Here is a 16183-nt window from a genome sequence, read left to right on the forward strand (position 1 = left end):
CTAAGCACACTAGATTCCCATTTCTGTTTCGATGGTGAGGATGATAACATTAAAATTTGCACACACATTCTTCTATAATCAGTCTTCTATATTTAGGTTTGTTTGCCAGTTAAGTGACTCACCGTAAAACTCAGTAAATGGGCTAAAAGATCATCCGAGCCAACAGAAGTACAGCTGCGCGAGTGCAGACCAACACACTTCTTTACATAACGCTGTCACATAAGGCTCACATAAAAATAGAACAAAACAAGAAAACCGCACACATCAAATTAAAAAAAACCCTACACTTTCTTACCAACAACACCGCCATTTTCTTGAAAACAACAAAACTCCCCACTTTTAACCAATCTCCTATTTTACAACTTCCAATCTCCTTCTTCTCCGAAGAGACCCTGCATCTGTAGATTCTGATTCCTGTAACTGTTGCTGTTGGTTCCGTGAGTTTCACAGCCATTTATTTTGTCTGGTCGCTTAATCTCCGTCCTTGCAATGGCACAGTATTCATGTTTTATACAGAAGAGAGGCCAACTAAAATACAGGGACTATCCACACAGTCAAAACTAAGCGTGCCTTTAAAAGCATTTGAGTAGAAGCTTATTAACCCTTGACACCGAATACAGGCTGACAAAAATGGAATGTAACAACCAAACTCCCCAGACGCTACCAGATTGATATCAAACCACGTCACACACACTTGAGGGTCTGACGGGTCTGAGTACTTTTGCTGGGTGCTGGTTTTTAAGCATCCTGATTGACTTCGTAGGCAGCGTATGTGGGACGCACCTTGGATCGGAGCGCGAGGTTCTCCTCCTCCAGCTCGCGCAGTTTGTCGTGCAGGACATCCAGCTGCAGCGAGTCGTGCGAGATGGTGAAGGACTCGTTGAAACGCAGCGGGGTGGAACAGCTGGAGTCCGTCTCGCTCTCCTCGGAAGCGATGGAAACGACCCGGAGCAGGTCGTCTTTCTTGGACAGTTCATGCTGCAGCTGGTTAACCTGCGACAAAATACCACGGCCAGCTTAGGAATGGTACTTCAGCTACACAATATCACAGGGTGTTACTTATGCAGACGCTCGGAACATCGCTGTTCCAGCCTAAATGAGATTTAATAATAGCTCACAGGTCATGATTGATTTATATTTGCACCTAAGAGCCAGGTTCTATTTGTTTTATAGGAAGTCCACAAAATCACGATTTTAATATTGTAAGGGAGAGTAAAAATTCAAAATAACACAAGAACAGACTATTTAATAGTTTACTTCAAAATAATTTTCCAGCTGCTTTCAATCATGTTCATATTTTAACATGCTAACTATCATTTTGATTACGACCATTTTTCTGAACTGTAACTTCCTGAAGAAAAGGACTTATCTACTCATATGTGTGGACTGGTCCCCACAGTCTATACATTAAATGAACTGCAGGACAAAGAGAAACAAGAGAAGAGACAGATCTCATTCAGATAAATTATACTTTCCATACCTACATTTTTATATGAATAGCTATGTTTATGCTTTCCTACGGTTAATTATGGGCATGTATTTATTACCAGCATACTGTTTTATACAAGCAGCTGAATCCTTTTCGCTGTAACTTAGACTACATCTGTTGACCTTGGGGTTAAAAAACTTGGGATACTTTATAGCTTGTGAACTATTTAATTCTTTTTAAGAAAACACAACAAAGATTAGACCAAGAATTTGTACTTGAAGAAACAGATGAAGATCTTGAGCAGAATTCAGTTTCCATTGCCTATATTTTTTTAGTATAAGGACCCCATTAATCCAGCTTATTTTCTGGCTGTTTCCTCACCTACCAAGTTGTTGTATCAGATACCAAGTACTAATTTTGACTTAGATGACTGGATTCTTAGTTTGATGGCAGGATATCAGACTGACGGTCAAAACAAACACTTGGAAAATGCAGTCCTGCTGTAGACATGTCATAATACCACCTAACGTTCTCCCGATCTCTCAGTAATTGCAACATGCAGTCTGCACAGTCAATCCTTGCACAGAGAAAGCTGACTGGACTATAAGAATCAGGAGAACGACCTCTAAGTATACTCCTGTACTTACGGAGCAGCAATCACTTGCTTTCACAATGAAATAGTATATTTCAACCAACCCTCTTCACCATAAAAAGGAAGAGAAAAAAAAAAGCAAAAATGCAATCACTCACTCGATCTAAAGTCTGTCCTAACTGTTCTTCCAGTGCTTCGTTCTGTTCTGTCAACAGATGGTTTCTCTTAAGGAGGGCTTGTCCAATTCGAGCTGCCAGCTCCAGGTCCCGATCTTTCTGCTCACAAAAGAAGAACAAGTGTCTACTTTAGATCAAATAAGGTTCAAATTCAGAGTAGTTTTAGATGTTCCTAGCTGTTGTTTAACACATCACCGTTCTGAGATCTCCCTTCAGTCTCCAATGGATCGACAGTGTTAGAACAACGATGAAAGCTAAATCATTTGGGTCCAGAACACATCCAAAACTCTGTTTCTTGACACAGCACATTCTCTTCCACAGTCATTTGCAGTACTGGCCATAGTCTCAGCTTCTGTGCTGAGTTCTGGAGAGGTTCTACGGGCTCTGTTGAATCCTACAAAGGAGCCACATCCTTAGGCCTGTGGCCTTTCGATTGACCCCAGAACAGACTGCTTAACTTGCACAGTGCTGAGAGGGCAGCAGCAAAGGAGCTCCGGCAAAGCTGAAAAAAGCTGGCTCTTTCTTGCACCTCACTGACTCCACGGCTGCCCACAGTTTTGCTAAGTGCTGTTGCTGAGATGGCGCAACCCAACGGACAGCTTCTTGTTCCCCATGTGCTTGGTGAGCAGCCCCTGAAATAACCCCAGTCAAACTTCCAGCGGCTGAATAAAACCCGTCCTCAAATACATGTCCTCAAACATACTACCGTACCCTCCCAGAGACGAGCGTACCTCAGCTAACAGGTGTTTGACCATGTCGGCGTCACTGTAGGTTTTCTGCTCTGCGTTATCTGTTCCGAGAACTGAAAAGAGAAAACCATACTTACTGAAGTGCTCGAGTACCAGAGGATGTGGCTCCCACACAAATGCAGCACTCAGCTGATGAAACTAGGGGAGGCTACGAAAACATCTTAACTTCAGAAAGACGAAACTCACGTGGGAGACAGATACAAGGAGGTATTGATCACTCACAGCCTTCAGCAATATTAGCTAAAACTTGAGGTGCTCACCCATCTTTCAAAATTCAAAAAAGGTGAGAAATCTCTTACTACCGATTTCTTGGGTACAGCTAAGCTATTAAATCATCCAGCCTGCCGGGGAGAGCAGGAAAAGTATATGAGAGCATATCCAAATATAGCTGAACACACCTACAGACTTTACCCTTGGAAGAAAACTCCCATTGCACAGCAAGCATGGAGACCCTAGAGACTAATCAAGAAAATGTGTTTAAGTGTTTGATCATCTTAGAAACAGTTTAAAAGAAATGCAATGACGTGTGTCTGCAATTTAGATGTAGCAGTAAATCCTTTCTTACTGATTGAGCAACTTTGAAACGTTTGTAAAACCACTTAAAAAAGAAAAAAGACAACAAGTAGGATTTGAAAACCAGGGCTGAGTCAAGAGTGAACAAAGCATGAAGAATTTGCAACAACCCTGAACAAAGCAGTGCTAAAACACAAAGCACTGCTCTGCTCTAGTTCCTGGCCTGAGAAATAGAAGATGCTAGTAAAGAAGAAATCTTAATTACCTTGAGCAAATTTGTGAGATCCAGCCGAGGAGGAAGGCAGTTCAATAAGAGCTAATGTGACGGAAAATGAAAGATGCGGAGGGTGAGGAAAGAACAAAGAGGAGAAAGAATTAAAATGTAGGGAATCAGGTGATTTGCTTGCACCCACCGCCACCAAAAATATGTCCACATACTTTTTACACTACTGAAACTTCCATAGAACTTTTAAAGAATCATTTAAACATGATTCCCTTCAGGAGCAGAATTATACATCTCACTTGCAGGTGAGGGATGTTTGTGCTTGGCCAAGTTCAACAGAAACTTGCCATTTTTGCTTTATGGAATCAGGATCACAAAAGTAAAGAAGGCAGCAATATAAATTTAACAAGTACTGGAGTTTCTGCTTCAACTGAAGGTCCAAGTTAACCTGTTTCAAAAGTAATTCCATTATCACTGCATGGCAAAATGAGATTAATACGGATTTGGTCTAAATCTATGTCTGAAGATTTCCTTGACTCCTCTACTGTGTGTAAATCTGAGTCAGACTCTGAACACAGAGTCCTTTTGGCTCTCAGTTTTTCAATTTGTTTGTTCTTGTTGAGGGCTGCACGCTGGGTTATGAGACAGTGAAGGGCCAGGCCGATGCACACTAACTTCACTTACCTATGTTATACAAGCTATGTATGTCCTTTACATATGTACTCTCCATAATTAACCTTTTGAAACACAACACTAAGGCTATGCTAAGAACAAAATCACCTTTTAGTATAGAAAGAAACTTTCTTGCAGCCTTGAAAGACAGGAGAACAGAAAGAACAATATAGAAGAGAAAGGTTTGCTGAGCTGTTTCTCTGAGAGCTGAACAGAAAAATAAATCGAGCTAACTTATTTTTTCCTAAAATCAAAACCAAATAGATTTACTCTGATAAACAAAATCACAGAACTAACAGGTTTGAAACTTCGTTCTAGACAACTTTTGTTATTTTGTCACAGCACAGGATCAAAATGATCCATAGTATAATTCTTTCATATGAACATGAACACGCACATGCGCAACCTCTCCTCACCTTGCCGAGCGAAAGCTTCAAGCAACTCTTCGTTTTGGTTCATATCCTTGTTGTGTTGTGCCATGTGCCTTTATTCACACGCACACACGCGTGCCATTCTAACAACAGTCGTTTCGTAATTCAGGGCCTCTATGCTACCCCAGTTGAAGCAGAAAACAAATATTCTTGCGCCTCACTGAAAACACTGAAGTTGGGAACTCAGCGTGTCATGCGATAAACCCTCTCGTAGGCAGCAGGATCCATAAAAAGAGGAGGAGCTCGAGTGCAATGACTGTTGTGTTGTTTATTTTTACCTTGGACGTCAGCTACAAATGGATTCAAATCATGAGCTTAGCACTCTCCATAGGAAAAGGTTATAAAAATGTTTCCATACACACAGGGTGTTTCAGAAAGACAGACCCAATTTGAATCCGTGCTGCTTTGAAACTGGGTCCGTGTTTTTGAAACATCCTATATATAGGCAGGGGGAGACAGACACTTAAAAATTCACGTTACACTTTAAGAATATGATTGTCATATTTATCCCAAATTCCTGTCAGAATAGGCTAACAGGCTATTCAGCAATGATTATAACTAGATCTTGATTTAGATCTGTATTTGTCTGGGGCCTTCCCAGCCTCTCCCTATAAGTTATGAGGCTCAAAAAAGCAAATATGATGACTACTATTAATACTTCCAATCTCTTTGGACAATTTCTAGGAGAAGCATCAACCGTATTTAACCTGAGTTTATATGACTCAGCAGCTACAAGAGTGTTCTTAAATCACAACATACAAAACTAATTCTATGCTTATCAGTTATAGTTTAACTTGATGTCAATCATTGTTAGGCTCATTTTTCACGGAGGGTCCTTCCCTTGGTGGACCTGCAGGGGCTGGGGAGCTTCGGCAGAGCTCCCTTTATTCATAATTACAACTTCAAGGCAAGTACACACCCCATCGACTACACAACTGCTTCCAGGGAATGACAGAAGTGCTCACTCAGCTAAAACAATCATTTATGCCTGCAATATTATTATCAGAAACAGACTGAGCAATAAACATTAAGTGGCTTTCCAAATACTTTCCACAGTTAAAAGCAATTCCAAGCCTGCAAGTTTCACTGATAACAAGATTAGTTTGAATTGTCGAGTACTGCCGAGGTAATATTTTACTTGTACTTACTCATTTGCTGTACATACACCCTGGGTGGAAGCTTAAAGCACAAACAACAACAATAAACCCCTTTCAGAGGCTGCACGTACAAGGCAGAGGTGATCACTATAGACTGTACATGGACACCAAGGCTGGATACAAATACCAAGTTCATTCTCCCAAGCGGTTTGTTCCAATATACAGAGGAAACAAGACTTCCCAATTTCTCTCAAGTAATTATGATGCATTCCCCTCTTTTCTCATGAAAACACTTGAAACTACAGGCAAGTAAGTGTTCAGTTCTCTTGACAGCCTTCTACTCATTTGATTTTTAACAGTGAGGGTTTCTTCATGTGATTCGAAGCTGTCTATTTTCTTCCTTATGCTCTGTTCGGTTTAAGGATAAGTTACTTGGTATTTTCCAAACTGGAAGGTATGACCAACACTGCCCGATCCAGCTTTCACACCGTTTCTATCTCCAGAAGAAACCGTTAATGGCATTTCAAAAGCAACACTGCCTCAAAACATCAGGGCAAACACCATCAAGAGCACCACAGCATCATCAACGTTCCTGAAAACAGAGCTGCTGCCTACGCCTCTTGTGTTACAGCTCATTTAGCACAATTCTAGGTTTCCGCCTCTTTTTCACTATCATATGTTCCCACTCTCTTTTCTATGTGCAATCTAACAACAAGGCGGCCACAAAACGCACAAGGTCAGCCCTCAGAATTGCAGTGCTGAACTATAACCACAGAATCGCAGAGTGTCAGGGGTTGGAAGGGACCTGGAAAGCTCATCCAGTGCAATCCCCCCATGGAGCAGGAACACCCAGATAAGGTTACACAGGAAGGTGTCCAGGCGGGTTGGAATGTCTGCAGAGAAGGAGACTCCACAACCCTCCTGGGCAGCCTGGGCCAGGCTCTGCCACCCTCACCAGGAAGAAGTTTCTTCTCATATTTAAGTGGAGCCTCCTGTGTTCCAGTTTGTACCCATTGCCCCTTGTCCTGTCACTGGTTGTCACCCAGAAGAGCCTGGCTCCATCCTCCTGACACTCCCCCTTTCCATATTGATCCCCAGGAATAAGTCCCCCCTCAGTCTCCTCTTGTCCAGCTCCAGAGCCCCAGCTCCCTCAGCCTTTCCTCACACGGGAGATGCTCCACTCCCTGCAGCATCTTGGTGGCTGCGCTGGACTCTCTCCAGCAGTTCCCTGTCCTGCTGGAACTGAGGGGCCACAACTGGACACAAGATTCCAGGTGTGGTCTCCCCAGGGCAGAGCAGAGGGGCAGGAGAACCTCTCTGACCTACTGACCACCCCCTTCTAACCCACCCCAGGTAACATTGGCTTCCTGGCCACAAGGGCCCAGTGCTGGCTCATGGTCATCCTGCTGTCCCCAGGACCCCCAGGTCCCTTTCCCCTACGCTGCTCTCTAACAGGTCATTCCCCAACTTATACTGGAACCTGGGGTTGTTCCTGCCCAGATGACAGACTCTACACTTGCCCTTGTTATATTGCATTAAATTTTTCCCCGCCCAACTCTCCAGCCTGTCCAGGTCTCTGATGGCAGCACAGCCTCTGCCATGTCAGCCACTCCTCCCAGCTTGGTGTCATCAGCAAACTTGCTGACAGTCACTCTATTCCCTCATCCAAATCATTGATGAATATATTGAATAATACAGGCCCCAGCACTGCCCCCTGAGGCACTGCACTGGATACAGGCCTCAACTGGACTCTGCCCCATTGACCACGACTCTCTGGCTTCTTCCCTTCAGCCAGTTCACAGTCACCTCACTACCTGATCATCCAGACCCACTCCCCCAGTTTAGCTCTGAGGATGCTGTGGAGACTGTGTCAAATGCCTCACTCAAGACAAGGTAGATCACGTCCACCACCCTGCCATCATGTAAGTGCTTCCCCTGGATTCAGCTTTTTCTTCCAACCGTCCAAAGTACTCCAGATTTGAACACTCTATAATATTCATAATATTAATTTTATATTTACAGTTTTCAATAAATGGAAAAAAAAATTGAAAATCCTAGGCCCAGAAATACTGACTCATGTAACGGAAGGGCTCCTCATCGCGACCTGGAGAGGCGGTTTCGGGGAGACGGCCGCGGCAGGAGGCAGGGGACGGAATCCAGTCTCGGTTTTCGTACAGATATAGAGAGTCCACCCGTAACTTGTAATCTGGCAGCTGTTCTTCCAGCATGCTCACCAGCTCCACCTCGGGAAGTTCCTCACTGGAGCACGCATCTGAAATGGGAGAAACGCCAGAAATGGCACATTATTATTAAATAGGACATATATTGCTCCAGTACCGTACATTCTATGCACTATGAAATACTTTGTAAACCTTCAGTAGATTTGAAAATAATTGTTCTGTACTAGAAAAATGACCAGAATATGTAATGAACCGATACTTGATTTCCATGGCAGTATTTGTAAGTTCCTCACCCCAGCTGATTGCACAGCTTCCCGGAAAGCTGGTCTAGCCATGATTCTTCCTGAATATGATGGATGTCGTGGGCTTCAGTTTTTGCCTTTCCTGATTTATTGAACTAAAACACAGACCTACCTGTTACCAGCTATTGATTCTGTAACGTTTCACTGGCTTTAGCATAGTTACACTTCCCTTTTCTGAAGGAAATTCACATTTTTGTTGTTTTTCTGTTTAACCTTTTGTTTGGTAAAGAACATAGATGTAAATATTTTAAAGTAACTACAAATATCAACCGAATACCGCCTTAAAATCTGGGAACAAATTATCATCCATATAGAATCACGCTCTGAGAAACACGGTACTTGAAATCCTTAATCTCTCCACAATTATTGAAAAAAAAAAAAAAAAGAAACATTAATTCTAAGTTGCTAAAATACTGCATATTAAAGGTATATGATGATTATCTTTCCAACATCTCCACTAAAGTTGAAGAATATCTTCAACATCGTTCAACGGAAAAAATGCTGATGTTGATTACTGATGCTGAGAATTTTGCAAACAACATTTTACAATGGAAGCTGATTTTCCCAGGTAGTTAAAAGGGCTCCCCGCTTTTGTTCATCTGCAAGAGCAGATAAGTAATACAAAGAACGTGAACCGCAGGGCTGTCTTCAGGCGGGTGTTCTATAACACGTTAGATACATTCAGGATTTGTGACAGTTCATTCTTCAACCTACCAGAGAGGCTCTCCAGGTCCCTGCGATCAAAACTCATGAGTCCTTTCTTCCCAGTTCACTTCTGTGCAAACAGCATTGTGCGGTCAGGCTGTGCACCGGCCCTTCGGCGCCGGGGTCCAAAGATGGGGTTTGTTTAGAGACAGAGAACGTGAGAACCATCGGGCCACTGAGGCGCTAACAAACCTGCCGGTAACTCCCTGCTGCAGCCTCCTTCATCCTCCGGGTCTGTTGCCATCTCAGGACATACTCATTTCATCTGGGCTATTGCTGAGCAGTAAAACACCTATGGGATGTTTCATGTAAGCTTCAGCAGCTTCTCAGTTCAGCCATCACCTGCAAATAACACAAAGAGAATGCCAAAGGTTAACACATGTCACCCTTTCAAACAAGACAGTAAATCCATGTGTCTTCGCCTCTTTCAGCCTGAACTTCCTCCCCATGCTATAATTTAACTAAAAAAAAAAAGGAAACAAACACTTTAATCCCGAGTTTACACATTACATGTAAACTGTAGCATTAAAAGCATCTATTTTCACATCTCGCCTTCGGCATCGACTCTGTTGAATACATATTTGTCTTTACCATCCCTCCTCTCCATGTAGTATTTAGTGTGACGATTCATTCACCAAAATGAGCCACTTCCCTTTTATCCTAAAGGCCAGAAGCTCCAACTAAACTGAAATTTTCTTCAGGCTACTACATTTATTTAAAGCATTCTGCAAGCAGGATTTCTTAGTATTTTGATTGTTTAAAAGGAAAGTTTTATAGGACTGTTTGCTTTAATCTCTTTTTCTTAAGAATTCTGTTAAATAACAACCGGATCTATCAGAAATTTACGTTGTGGATCATGACAAAATTTGTGTTTCTTCCTCAGCAGGGACTCATTTAAATCAGAAGTGAAACTACCATACGATAACCTGTCAGAACAGTTTAAGAAAGTAAAAATTCTGCTGTTCCCTTGCCAAGACTGATCAACCATCTTCCATGTGAAATACAAGTGTTAGATGACAGAAAAACAGAAAATGAAAGGAAACAAGTCTCATTTTCCTTCCTCCATTCGGTAAACACAAAATTCTCTTGAAATCTTACATTCATTCCAAATTTGCTCAGATCTCCCTGAGATCTCCCATCACCAAGCACAACAAGCAGAGGTTTCTCTCGCTGTCTCTAGCAACCTCTGGTTTGACAAGGACTAAACAGGAGACTGCGGCAGGAGAGCAAGGAAGAACATTGTCCATTGAGGCCGGCTCACACTTGAGAGCAATATCTTCTTGCTTTGTCATTCATGTCTTTATACATGTACTTTATTTATCAGATTTAATTATTATCCAGGTTAGGCACTTATTAAAAGCAGTAAGATTGAGATTTCAGAAACAGTTGCTATCTGAATGTACAGCTGCTTCTAACACTAGTTTGTGAGTTTTTCAAGAGACTGTTTTTTTTAAATGGATTGTTGAGAAGCCTTAAGTACACACGTAAAAATCTAAACTCAATACAGCGGCAGATGACATGTAAGACGACTCCTGTAGATCCACAGAGCCCAGATGATTTTATCTTGTAATAAAAAGAGTCGCCGCAGCGCAAGACAAAATTCAGCAGCATAGGAGAGTTCCTTCACAACTCCGATTGCATCTGTTTCCTTTGAGTTTTGATAAGGTAAAAATAAACACAACTTCCTCTCAAAATTGGATTTAATCTCTCTTCTAAGTCATCCAGAGCAGAAACACTCTTTCTTTTTTTTGCAGGTCAATCTCAGTTCAGCCAAAGAGGGGGAAAAAAATTGGCTTAAAGTTTTCTAGAGCATCGGGCCAACATCAAGCTATTGAATTGAAAGGGCAAGCTCATTTGTAAAACCTTGAAGTCTGCTCAATAAGCAAACACCATAAAAGTTAATGCTCACATCTGCAGCGCTTCCTGCGGCTTTCGTTTCGTGTGCCACGGGGCGGCTGCTCCGGCAATTCAAGCCGCTGATGCCCCACGCAAACCACTCTGCAGTGTGGAACTGACTCTTAAGGGCAGAGTCTTCCTGCAAGATACAACTATAATTAAATAATTTGGATAAAACCCATAACACTTACAACACGGCTTTAAAATATAGTACATGACCATGCTATAAGGATATAGTCTTGAAATTAAAATTGTTAAATCATGCAGAAAGACAAGTCCAAAACAGAAGTCAGAAAACCTTCTCGGGTGTTCTTTTTAATCTTTATCTATAAAGATTATTTCAACTGGAGTTTACTGTGGTCACTCCATCCAGATGCAGTTCTGATTGGTTTTGTCCCTCTGCTCCCTCACATGCCGATTGCCCATTCGTGTTAGAGTCCTTTACAAAGAGGTTAATTGAACACGGAAAAAACAAGGAGAATTCAAATACTGGAGAACAGCCCATATGCAGGAGTGGTGCCCTCAAGGGGCTCATGAGGAATGGAAATATCAGACAACACTTACATACATACATACCTGCCTATATAGTATTCTAAAAAGCACGGAGGGCTATCACCTGTGACCCAAGGAACCGTCACAAAATCACAGAATCCCAGAATGTCAGGGACTGAAAGGGACCTGGAAAGCTCATCCAGTGCAATCCCCCTCCCGGAGCAGGAACACCCAGATGAGGTTACACAGGAAGGTGTCCAGGCGGGTTGGAATGTCTGCACAGAAGGAGACTCCACAAGCCCCCTGGGCAGCCTGGGCCAGTGTTCTGTCACCCTTACTGAGAAGAAGTTTCTTCTCAAATTTAAGCAGAACCTCCTGTGTTCCAGTTTGTACCCATTGCCCCCTGTCCTACCGTTGGCTATCACTGAGAAGAGCCTGGCTCCATCCTCCTGACACTCCCCCTTTCCATATTGATCCCCAGGAATGAGTCCCCCCTCAGTCTCCTCTTGTCCAGCTCCAGAGCCCCAGCTCCCTCAGCCTTTCCTCACACGGGAGATGCTCCACTCCCTTCAGCATCTTGGTGGCTGCACTGGACTCTCTCCAGCAGTTCCCTGTCCTGCTGGAACTGAGGGGCCACAACTGGACACAAGATTCCAGGTGTGGTCTCCCCAGGGCAGAGCAGAGGGGCAGGAGAACCTCTCTGACCTACTGACCACCCCCTTCTAACCCACCCCAGGTACCACTGGCTTCCTGGCCACAAGGGCCCAGTGCTGGCTCATGGTCATCCTGCTGTCCCCACAGGACCCCCAGGTCCCTTTCCCCTACGCTGCTCTCTAACAGGTCATTCCCCAACTTATACTGGAACCTGGGGCTGTTCCTGCCAGATTCAAGACCCTACACTTGCCCTGGTCATATTTCATTAAATTTTTCCCCGCCCAACTCTCCAGCCTGTCCAGGTCTCTGATGGCAGCACAGCCTCTGCCATGTCAGCCACTCCTCCCAGCTTGGTGTCACCAGCAAACTTGCTGACAGTCACTCTATTCCCTCATCCAAATCACTGATGAATATATTGAATAATACCGGCCCCAGCACTGCCCCCTGAGGCACTGCACTGGATACAGGCCTCAACTGGATTCTGCCCCATTGACCACGACTCTCTGGCCTTGTCCCTTCAGCCAGTTCCCAGTCCACCTCACTACCTGATCATCCAGACCGCACTCCCTCAGTTCAGCTGTGAGGATGCTGTGGGACACTGTGTCAAATGCTTTACTGAAATCGAGGTAGACCATGTCCACTGTCCTACCGTTCACCAATGCTACAAAACGACCTGACAAACTCCTAATGAAAACTGTACAAAAAACAAAGCACAACCACCAAAACCCAAAGATGGGCTGGATAAACACGTTAAAAACATTACGAGGAATAGAAATCAATTGTCTGCTAAATTGTAAGATATCATAGTGTATAGGTTAAAAAAAGGAAAGCTAAAAGAACAGGAACCACATATTCCATTAAAACAGATATTTCAATGTGTGATTTGATATTTTTAGCAAAGTGACAAAAAAGAGTTCTCCTGAGCACATGATAGGAGATTATTAATTTTTCCTTGCATGAGTCAGAAGAGCACAGCCAAGATTAACTTGCAAAACCAATACGGAGTAAAGCCTTAGAAAAGTTGAAATAGCTATAAAATATTAAAAATTATTGTCTTCTTTTTGTAACTACAGCTTTGAACAATTAAAGATAAATGCAAAAAGACTGTTGTGCCATCAGAGTTCAGAATTCCACCACTACAGAGCTCCAATTCAAACCTGAATTATCAGAAAGGTGCGATGAGTTGCTTTGACAACCGGAAAGCACAGACGAACAGACGCACGCGTTTATTTATTTGTGCATAAAAAGTTATAACATATCCAAAATACTGGCATCTGTTTTGGCAAAATCCAAACTCAGCCATAAATATCCTGTTACTCCTGCTGTGACTTGAGAGCAGTTGACTCCTCACAAGCCCTTGGAAAGACTGAACCGCTCACGCTCCGCTGTACAACGACAGGATGCGAGATATCGGGCCACAATCAACACACACGAAATTTCAACAACAAAGAAGATCCTGATTTGACCGAGAGACGGCAACATGCATTTTCCAAAAGGCAGTCAATGAGTTAGTTATTCTGGGATGCTGAGTTTCACTGCTATGTAAATATGCAATTAAAGAAAAATTGTATATACTCATTAACAGAGTCCTTTTTTCCTTACTAAAAGTGGAATGGTGTTGAGCCAGCTAATAACAATATAGATATTTTGCATTGCAAAGCTAATGAAACAGTTCTATTTTTAAAGCAAACATGAGCACGCTGAATTGCTGCCAAAACATTCCTGGGACTAGTTCTCAGAGGCAGAGGCCAAATCCTTCAACACGATACAGTTGAGGCGAAGGACAAAGGACTGTACAGTGAAAAACAAACCTACCTGAACTTCTGTCTAAATTAACACCCCTGCGTGCCAAACATCTGCTACTTTTAGCCATTACTATCCCTACAGAAACCTACTTAGTGCTCGTGCTTCTCTCATGAAAGGGAAAAAATTGCATGCCAGCACAATCCTAGTAACAAGTGTAATAGCGATCAGAAGCAAAACTGCAACAATAAATAGTACGGTGTGAGAAAACAAAACAAAACCAACCTTCTGAAAGAAGAAAACCTGCAAGAAATAAGACTTACATGTAGTAACATTACAGTCACGGGGGAACAAATCTCTTTTTTCAGAGAAAAAAAGAACTGCCCTGAATCCAGTATCTGTTGGTTGTGATATATGTTCTTGAGGCAAGTGCTGCGCTAATATTTAATTGTAAAAGTTGTTAGAGGCTTCTTTTGAAATTGAAGCTTGCTCTCCATAAAGTATACTTGAAGTTAACTTAAATAACATTTACGTCAACTGAAATCACTAATGCTTTTGGTTGATGCACAGCTGAATTCACCCAAGGAACTGGTTTAAGTTTTTTACTATATACCCCAGACAGGGCTCAGCATTTTAATGGTTACAATTCCGCATTTATTAGAATAAACCAGACTGATCCACATGACTCAGTCACCAGAGTATCACTAGCAATCTAACTAGACAAAAGGATCTGTCATTTCTTTTGTAACAATCTCTGTGAAAATGCCATTTTTGCATTTTCTTGGAAAACTAATCCATGAATCATGCTTATCCTGCCTGAAAGGCAGCTCTGGTACTGCACAATGTGCATCCAGCAATTTAGCTTCAGTGTTAGAAGTGTAATTAAAAAGAAGTCTACCTCTTTTCACTCGGAAATACATTTTTTGAAAGACAACAAGCATCTGAAATCAAACCTAAAATTGACTACAGTGTCTCATAATGCTGTGTGAAAAGTTATCTGCTAGTATATTGATTTCCATCACTCTCAGAATCAGTCAACAGTAACTCTGAAACATAACCAAAAAAAAGCATGTATGCAACAGCCTACAGTTGGAAGGCTGTGTTAAAAAATAAAAACACAAGGACACAACTCCACATCGCACTTTTTCACTAGGACGGCTGACAGAATAAAACACAGAATCACAGGATCCCAGAATGTCAGGGACTGGAAGGGCCCTGGAAAGCTCATCCAGTGCAATCCCCCCATGGAGCAGGAACACCCAGATGAGGTTACACAGGAAGGTGTCCAGGCGGGTTGGAATGTCTGCAGAGAAGGAGACTCCACAACCCCCCTGGGCAGCCTGGGCCAGGCTCTGCCACCCTCACCGGGAACAAGTTTCTTTTCAGATTTAATGGAACCTCCTGTGTTCCAGTTTGAACCCATTGCCCCTTGTCCTGTCACTGGTTGTCACCGAGAAGAGCCTGGCTCCATCCTCCTGACACTCCCCCTTTCCATATTGATCCCCAGGAATGAGTCCCCGCTCAGTCTCCTCTTGTCCAGCTCCAGAGCCCCAGCTCCCTCAGCCTTTCCTCACACGGGAGATGCTCCACTCCCTTCAGCATCTTGGTGGCTGCGCTGGACTCTCTCCAGCAGTTCCCTGTCCTGCTGGAACTGAGGGGCCACAACTGGACACAAGATTCCAGGTGTGGTCTCCCCAGGGCAGAGCAGAGGGGCAGGAGAACCTCTCTGACCTACTGACCACCCCCTTCTAACCCACCCCAGGAGCCATTGACTGACAGATACAGTTTAATCAGAATGCAGCGATGAGAAGTTGTCAGAAGCCACGAACCCCTCGCCCTCCAACCCACAGGGATTCGGGAGCACAAGTAAAATGTCTCCAAGCTTTGCCTCCCAGAGCCGCCACACCAGGCTGCGGTGACTGAGCGGAGCACGGTGAAGGTCACGGGCACCATTCCCGCCACAGCCCGGCTGTGACTGCCCCAAACACGCACACCCGGCGCACAGCGCTTCATTAACACCCCTCTAGCGGGAGAAGGGCTGTGGACGCTGACACGGGAACGGCACCGGAGCCCGTGCCCGCCGTCCCCCGCACCCCAGCGCAGCCCGAGGGGCACGGGTCGAGGGTCGCGGCCCTGGAGGGGTTAAAGCGCTCGCTAAACCTCCCCTGCGGGGACAGAGCCGCCCCGAACCCCGCTCCCCGGCACCACTTACCCGCCCCGCGCTGCCTCCTCCCGCCGCCCAAGGCCGACGGGCGACGGCCCCGCATGTAATCAAGTGGCGCCCGAGGAAGCGCCTGGTGGCTTCCGCCCGGCTCCCGCCTCGGAACTA

The 16183-nt window shown here is 43.8% G+C and overlaps 1 protein-coding gene across 7 annotated transcripts in view; it reads right to left on the reverse strand.

Annotated features, from left to right (window-relative positions):
• Positions 1-16183, reverse strand: part of TRAK2 (trafficking kinesin protein 2) — a 29695-nt gene that overhangs the window by 12418 nt on the left and 1094 nt on the right. For 2 of the 7 annotated variants that reach the window (XM_082055747.1, XM_082055748.1), the window contains exons 1-7: positions 16067-16172; positions 9079-9411; positions 7957-8154; positions 3725-3775; positions 2929-2999; positions 2180-2296; positions 784-993 (exon numbers count right to left, since the gene is read on the reverse strand). In XM_082055747.1, the coding sequence (XP_081911873.1) occupies positions 784-993; positions 2180-2296; positions 2929-2999; positions 3725-3775; positions 7957-8154; positions 9079-9115 (684 nt within the window). In that variant the 5' untranslated portion in view covers positions 9116-9411; positions 16067-16172. Of the gene's footprint in view, positions 1-783; positions 994-2179; positions 2297-2392; positions 2823-2928; positions 3000-3724; positions 3776-7956; positions 8155-9078; positions 9412-10978; positions 11096-16066; positions 16173-16183 lie in introns of those variants that run through there. The other 5 variants (XM_082055744.1, XM_082055745.1, XM_082055746.1 and 2 more) reach the window with 5 other exon arrangements.

Source organism: Streptopelia decaocto, assembly GCF_964273445.1.
Source record: "Streptopelia decaocto genome assembly, chromosome: 6".
NCBI lineage: Eukaryota > Metazoa > Chordata > Aves > Columbiformes > Columbidae > Streptopelia > Streptopelia decaocto.